At 43.9% G+C, this 8,219-nt stretch overlaps 1 protein-coding gene across 4 annotated transcripts in view; it reads right to left on the bottom strand.

Moving 5' to 3' along the window:
• Positions 1-811: 811 nt before the first annotated feature.
• The window catches only part of IRF6 (interferon regulatory factor 6), a 39,930-nt gene continuing 32,522 nt past the window's right edge, over positions 812-8,219 (bottom strand). For all 4 annotated transcript variants that reach the window (XM_030303062.1, XM_030303061.2, XM_030303063.1 and 1 more), the window contains 4 exons: positions 7,369-7,527; positions 5,903-6,295; positions 5,095-5,213; positions 812-3,973 (listed from right to left, as the gene is read on the bottom strand). In XM_030303062.1, the coding sequence (XP_030158922.1) occupies positions 3,749-3,973; positions 5,095-5,213; positions 5,903-6,295; positions 7,369-7,527 (896 nt within the window). In that variant the 3' untranslated portion in view covers positions 812-3,748. The remainder of the gene's footprint in view (positions 3,974-5,094; positions 5,214-5,902; positions 6,296-7,368; positions 7,528-8,219) is intronic.

The following is an 8,219-nucleotide window of genomic DNA, read 5'->3' as shown; positions in this document are numbered from 1 at the left end:
CGAAGGAAGGCGGGACCTGGTGAAACGAGCAGCGTGTCGTTGCCCTCACGTGGCTTCGCGTCGTGCCCAGCCTGTGTGTTCTTCAGGCTGAGAAGCCTTAGGAAGGCACGCAACGCAAAAACACCCTTTGATTTGTGTCTGGAGAAATGCGCTTCCCCCTCCAAACGAAGCCTATCCCGTGGCAAGCGACATGTTTTACACCTCACCTGTGCGTGGCGCTGCAAAGTTGGTTTACTTTGATCTCCCTAAATGCTAAATTTGAGACGCTGAATTCCTAGAAGTGGCTGCACAAGTGCTGTCCTGCCCAAGATTTGTCATCTCTAAGCAGGGTGTGAAGGGCATGAGCATTATTCACTCTGAACAAAGGTGTGCCAGGCACGATTCTAGGCGCTGGCGCTCTTACAACGTACAAAATAGACAAAAACCCCACCTTCCCGGAGCTCAAGTTAGAGGAATTCAATTTCCTGACTTCACATAAGAGCAGACATGCAGAGGCTTTTCAATCTGCTCAACAAGAAGAAAGTGTGATTTCGCTGAAGGTTTAACGCTCCTAACTGCCAGCTAAGAATTTCTTGAGAAAGCTCATCTGAGGAAATGGCCCAGACTCCATGCTCCATGGGCGGGACAGATGCAGAGGGAACTGCGGGCTCCTACACCGGACGTTGCACTCCTGGCTCTACCGTGGCGGCGTCTTCAGCCGGTGAAGAGAGGCAACTATGGAGTAAGGATGAGGCCTGCCAGCATGTAGGAACCCCCAGGCTAACACTGGTCCTTAGCTCAGAAGGAGTCAGAAACAGAGACCAGGAACTAATTTGAGGATTTTTTCCTTCGCCATATTTATTTTATTTTCCATGGTGGTTTAGCAATAAATCTGTAAGATGAAAAGGCTTCCTTAGTTCATTCATTTATTCTAACAACAAATACAGTTGACCCTTGAACAACCCAGGTTTTAGGGGGTGCTGTACACAGGAGATACTCTGTGTATAACTTTTGACTCCCCCAAAACTTTACGAATAGCCTACTATTGACCAGAAGGCTTTCTGATAATATAAGCAATTAGCACATATTTTTATTATAGCAACATGTATTATATACTGTATTCTTACAATAAAGCTAGAGGAAAAAATGCTAAAAAAATATATGAGAAAATACGTTTATAGTACTCTACTATATCAAAAAACAATCTGAGTATAAATGGGCCTATGTAGTTCAAACTTGTGTTGTTCAAGGATGTTATATTTGAGAACATACTATGTACCAGGCACTGGCAACAAAGTCCAAGACAAACAGTCCCTACTTTCAGCAATTTTGTAATCGAGCAGGACACAAATGCTGAGCAATTACCAGGGAACAGATTATTCTGCAAAAGGAAGTATAGGATGATATGGGAACATAAAACCAGATACCTAATTATATAGGGAAGGAACAGCCCAGATCCAACACTTGCTCCCCCAATTTACCTATAGTGTTGTGTTGTGTTTGGTTTTGAACTTTGAGCTAACCTGGTTTGGTGGGGTGGACAGTGAACAAAAAGAAGAGCTGGTGACACCATCTAATTCCCTTTCCACTCTTGAGCAACGTGGACACAAGGAAGTAGAACACATCAAGAGTGTGTCGCCACTAAAGGAGATAAAGACTCTCCCAAGAAAGATACACCTCGTATCTATCAATCCATCCGGACCAGAGAAGGAGAACTGAGGGAGATCAGTGGACAGCACTGCACTCTCCCAGCATCGTAAAAACAATAGAAAACATGGAAGAAACCAGGCTGTCTCATGAAGACCACATAGAACCACTCATCCATTCCTCTGACATGTTTGGATTTTTTTATTACAGTCACATACTGGAAGTTTGATCCTTCTTGGCCCTTCAAAACACAATTTTCAACACTGCCAGCTCATATTATCTGGACCCCCAGCCAGATGGACAGACTGGCTATTAGCCTCTCCAAGAATAAGGGAAAAGCACTACCCAGATCTAGCAGTTGCCCTCCCAGTTTATCTACAGTGGGTTCTTTTTAACTTTGAGCTGGGCAGGTATAGACAGAGGCAGCCAGACACAAAGACCAAATCCTTCACGTCACCCACTCAACAAAATGATCAAAAAATATAAAGGTTCTATACCTTGCATGTTTTCTAGTTTCTAGAAGCCCAACTTCTGCTCACAGATCAACACCTGACATTTACCCAGATTTCTCTTGGTCATACTTTAGTAACAGCAGATCCCACTAGGTCCCTTAGAGACCCTAAAACCACAGCTTTAGCATTCTAAATAAGTCCCACTGCCACCTGTGACTGAATTGAGCCTAAGGCTTTTGAAGCTGCCTGACTTTTCAGCTAGCTCAACTTCAGTAGCAAATGGGGGATGGCCTGGTTTAAGTGCAGCACACTAGACAGGGGTTTTCTCATTATGGCCTGGCATGGATAGGCATCAGTATTCAAGAGGATTAGGGGCCTGCAACCAGAGATTTAACATCTTGTTCTCCATTTAGGTTTTAGAGTTTCAATTATGCTTGTCTTTAAAAAAAAAAAAAAAAAGGTTGGGGGGTAGGACAGAGAGGTCAGGGATGGAGCCAAAGTTAACAGATAAGACCAGTCTGTGGCAGCCATAGTTGCAGTGTTCTATACCATTCTTCACCTGAGTCCTTCATGCCCAGCCACCTCCACAAGAAGGGAGACAAGCAGGTTTGGGCCAGGTGAGCCTTTTGCAGAAGAGCACAGCCTAGTCCTCCTTCACTTTGGCCTTAAAACTGAATACCCCATTTTTCCAACAGCAAAAAATCCAAAGGGTAGTAAAATTGTAAAAGTTGCCAAACAAGAACGAAGTGTCCCTGTTGTAGTCACGAGTTTGTCCTACATGGCCCAGTGCACTCCCAGGTCTTCCTCAAAGAAAAAAAGGAAAAAGAGCTCTATCTTTTCTGAAGAGTACCACTGAGTCATATACTCTTATCTACACCCGCCCCCGCACCCCCCCCCCACCACAGTGTTATTTGAGTGGTGGCAAGGTAGATACCAGACAACCAATTCTGCACAATCCCTAGGCCTTCTGTTGACAGATTCCCTTTAGAAGCTCAGTTTATGAGGCTTTACTCCACAGACCAGGTGACTTTCAGACTTTGGCACATATTTCTATTTAGATATCAAGCTTGGTTCCTAAGCAACTAGCCAGTTCCCCTCCCTCTCTCTTACCCCGTCAGGGAGCCAAGCTTACTATACTAGCAGAACAGGTCAAACGGTGATCAATCTTGGACAAATCAGTGCTTGAGGGAACTTTAATAAAAGGAAAAAAAATAGTGCTAGAACAATGCAGAAGGGTTCTGTTCCAGGCAGCTTTTTTGCCTTGTACAAGTAGAATGAAGTCATCAGGCCAGAGTTTTAAAGCTGGCATTGTTTCAGGCATTGTTCCACCCCCTCACTTTACAGTAATGAATCTGAAGCCTAAAGGTTAAATAACTTGGTAGTTCAAGGTCATACCACTGAAGCAGAGGTGCAGCTAGAAGGCTGGTGTCCAAACTCCCAGGTCAAATCTCCTACTACATTACACTAACATGGGGAGGTTTAAAAAAGAAAGGGGGGATATGAAGGGTGATTTTTCCATAAATTAAATCAACTTTAAAGTCAAGCATATGTGGAGAGTTGGAGACCATTGTAAGATCGTAAGAAAGGAGAGGCTTAAGAGCTGGTTAAATCTGAATAAAAAATATCCATATGTACAATACTGTAAAAAAAAAAAAAGATGTCATTCATGATTACTGGGCTGGCAGGGCAGTGGGTAGTTGCATGCTGGGGGTAGGCTGCATGGGCTGCCAGCTTTCCTGGGTTTGGAGGATGCGGTACAGCTGTTTCAGCTGAGCAACGATGTTATCTTTGATGTCTGGAGTTGAGATCTGCAGGCGGACACTGCCACTGTCAAAGGACCGTGTAAAATCACCAGAAAACATCTCGTAGATCATCCGAGCTACCACTGGAATGACCTGTTCAGGACACAGAGCATACATTATCTGGTGAAGAAAAGAAATTTTTAAATAGCAGGAGGGGGCGCCTGGGTGGCTCAATCAATTAAGCCTCCAACTCTTGATTTTGGCTCAGGTCATGATCTTGCAGTTTGTGAGTTCGAGCCCCACATCGGGCTCTGTACTGATGGTGCAAATCCTGCTTGGGATTCTCTCTCTCCTCCTCTCTCTCTGCCCCCTCCCCCCTCCCCTCCCCTCGTCAAAAATAAATAAATAAAATTAAATAAATAGATAAATGGCAGGAGGGACTCAAGATCGAAGGAAAGGCCCAGTGAGGCCTGGAGAATTCCCAACTCTAATGTCTAGATAAGGGTACACCTCTGAACCATCCTGCCAAAATTCACTCTAGAAGATAAAAAAAAAAACAAAAAAAAAACACTGTATGTATCATCACACCACATGCCTAAGCAAACAGCTGCTTATTTAGCAAGACTTTTACCCACATTTCCTCTGTCGCCTTTTTGTACAAATCCAGGGACCAAACCCAAGTGGTCTTGCTGCCACTTATTAGAATAAAGTTACATTCTTAAAAGGAACTCAGAAGGTTTTCTAAGGGGCACCTGGGTGGCACCTGGGTGGCTCAGTTGAGCCTCTGACTTTGACTTAGGTCATGATCTCATGGTTTGTGAGTCCAAGCCCCACGTCAGGCTCTATGCTGACAGCTCAGAGCCTGGAGCCTGCTTCAGATTCTGTGTCTCCCTCTCTCTCTGTTCCTCCCCTCTTCTCTCTTTCTCTCTCAAAAATAAATAAACATTAAAAAAATTTTTTAAAAAAAGGTTTTTCTAAAAGAGGTGGAAAGGATTATATCCTTCCCAGCAAGATTCTGATGTCAGTGAGGGAATGAAAGAGAAGATCTTCACTAATCAGTCACCCACTTTGAGGACCTTGTATTCTCCAGCTTGGCCCTGCTTTAATAGGACCTACTTGGTTCTTGCAATAAACAAAGCTTGAGTCGGCTACTCTATCTGATGGGATTAAAACCCACATAAGCTTATGGATCTTTGCTCAGCACAACCCTAGTCTTAGGGGCTAGAGCACTGGTAAAAAGGCAAAGAGTTGTTGACACATCCTTATCTCCTCACCTGAACCAAGATGAGTTTCCTTTCCAGGGGCTTCCCATCTGGCCATTCTTCCCCAAAGCATAAATAGATCTCAAATGGCGGCTGCTTCTCTATCTGTCCTTTCTGGTGGGCAATGAGATCTGTAGAAGGTGGAAGAGCGAGTTTGGTATACTGGGTCATTCCATATCCACTCAGTTAATACCATATTTTATGCTGTCCAATATGGTGACCACTAGCCACATGTGGCTATTAAATTTAAATTAATTAAAATCAAATAGTTCTTTAGTCATATGAGGCACATATGCTCAATGGCCCCATGTGGGCTATAGTGGACAAGACAAATATACAACATTATCATTTCAGAGGGTTCTGTTGGACATCACTGAACTAGACCTGAGGTTCAAATTATATTGTAAAATCCACATTTCAGTATTCTCCCTAAATTTGTCTGCTTGAATTTGCCACTCAGATATTTCCCAAATAAGAAGAGTGTATCTTTTGCTGATTATGATGATGTCAACTTCCAAAGTTAAGGATAAGCTGGTGGCATTTGGTGGTAATGACAAGGCTGTCTCCCTCTTCTGCTATTAAAACAGCCACAACCAACCTAAAAATAGATTCCAAGTACATAGCTTTGGAGTGGAATGCCCTTCTTTGTTGCCCAGGTCACTTTCAGTTTTCAGCACTAAAGTTCCCTTCTACCTTGACTTCCTCCAGAAGTAGTTTTTTATTAAGATCTTTGCAGATCCAAGAAGGGGGTGGGGAAGGGAAGGAGGAAAACCTTCCAGGGAGTAGTGCCCAACCATCAACCTTCTGAAAAATGACTTACCACTAAGGAATGTTTCCAGACAGAATAGTTTGACCTTCTTTTGTCTCTCAATCAGGTTGGGGGCAACAGGTGATGGGGCACATGGCCCAGACCAGTACACCTTGCACTGGCACAGCCTGATGGCATAAATGGCATGACCGCTGACCTCTAGGATCAGTCCTCTGTCCATGACATCTAGCAGTTTACTGGTGAACAGCTTCTGCTTCTCATTGGTGATGTGCTCTGGACCTGGGAACTTGACCTGCTCCAGGCTGACGGGACCGAAGAGCTCCTCTTGGTCAGGCATGGGACCCAGGTCCCCATAGAAGAGCCGGCAGCCCTGGGGGTTGCTCACCGTCATGGTCTGCCCATATTCCTTCCCACGGTACTGAAACTTGATGTCCAGGTCAGTCACTGCAAGGTGAGAGAGGACAGTGAAAGTCCTGCTCTGCTGCTCGGCCTGTCTATGCTTGAGACTCATGCAAGTCCATCAAGATCAGGCCAGTTTTCAACCAGCATTCAGGAAGGTCACTGCCATAGTTATCCTTCCTGTAATAAAGGCAGACATCAACCTATTCCTGGAATATTCAGTCAAAAGGCTGCCTTAAAGCAGACAGTTCAAGGTCCATGTATACTATCTCTGTTTAATCATCACACCCTAAGGGCTAGAATTTCTCCAGGCAGACTTCTGGGGCCAGTCTCCTCACTTATACTGACTTAAGTCTTCACATCAGGAAGCATTGGAAAGAGCTAAAAACCAAAGTATCTGGTTTGTGTCACATTTTTGGCTCATTTTTAAAGAAATTATCCCAGAGGAATAATAAAAAAATACCAATCCGTCTTCTGAAAACATATGAGCACACTCTGTGGATCTGTTCTAACAATTTATCATAAAAGGACACAGTTCACAGCAAAGTAAATTTTCACTCATCAAACCTCCATTGAACCTTATAGATCTTATCAAAGCTATTAGCCTCTTGGTCAAAATGCTAGCACCTGCATCCCCACCCCCCACCCCATCCCCACTACCACCACGTACACTGTGAAAGGGAGATGGGACAATGACATTGATTCTTCACTGAGATAAATTTGTGTTCAATTCAGAAACATTTTCTCCCACTCAGCAGCCCCTCAAATTCTAAGAGCCTTCTTTATTGAATCCATGTTAATTCATCTTCTTATCCCACAACTGGCCTTGTCCCCAGATCTCCTAGCCAAACTGATTAACCTAGGCTTTCTACCCACCTAAGAGGTGAGTAGCCTAGAGCTGCAATGAATCAGAGCACTCCCATGGGCAAGTAGATATGAACTAATGTTTCTTTACTTCTTCCCTGGTGACTCATCAGTCAGCCAGGAACCAGACAGAGGCTGCCTGGAGGATAGGTAGCTACTCTATACATGGCAAATAAATGGAAGCAGAAGGTGGGGCAGGGAAGGGACTATAACAGGAGCTAAAGACCCAACTAGAAAGATCAAGGCTCACTTACTTGGGAGAGAGCTGATCCACAGCTCTGGAGAGCTATAGAAAGGCTGTATGGGTGCCTGGGGTACTTCCATTTCCAGAGGTTCAGTTTTAGGCCACACTGCTTCAGGGCTGCAGTTACCCACACTGCAGTTGCCCACACTGGCTGGTGCCATGGGAGAACCTAGAACAGAAGGATGCGGGTGAGCAGGCAGGGGTACCACATACGTACATCACCTGGTCTGAGGCTCTAAAACCTAACAAGGTCAACAGACAAGAGTCAAACACTGGACTATAACTTGGTGTGGCAGCAACCCATCAATGAATGATTCCCACAACGAACATGATAATAAAGTTCCCCTCCTCCTTTTGCTTCCTAATCGTATTAGTTCTCCCATAAACTCATCGTTCAGAAAACCTGCATTTGTTGACGATTAACAGACATGTGAGTCTTCTCTGGGGTTAAATTAGAATGGGCATGAGTGAGAGGCTCCCTGTTGCAGATTTCAACCCCAGCAATTAAGTAGGAGTTGGCTGTCTTCAATAAAATGAACTCAACTGAATTAATTGATTAGTTTTCAGTGTATAGAAATTCCATTAAAAACAAACAAATACTTTTAGATACACAAAACATCTGAAAGGATACCCCAAAACCTGAAAGGATCTCTTTCCTCCAGGGAAGCTGAGCAGGAGGTTCAGAGACAGAAAGGAGGGAAAGCCTTTTAACTGATTACCTTTGTAATAATCAATAAATTGATTCATTTGTACCATCATGAATTTTAAACCACGTAAGACCACTATTCAAAAGCATCTAATCAAAGCTTTTTAAGAAAGATAGTGAAACACCCATCCTATTTTCCTGCTCTTGTCAGAGTT

Source organism: Lynx canadensis, chromosome F1, assembly GCF_007474595.2.
Source record: "Lynx canadensis isolate LIC74 chromosome F1, mLynCan4.pri.v2, whole genome shotgun sequence".
In the NCBI taxonomy this organism is placed as follows: domain Eukaryota; kingdom Metazoa; phylum Chordata; class Mammalia; order Carnivora; family Felidae; genus Lynx; species Lynx canadensis.
The sequence above is the reverse complement of the archived record's forward strand: the minus strand, read 5'-3'. Positions and strand labels throughout refer to the sequence as shown.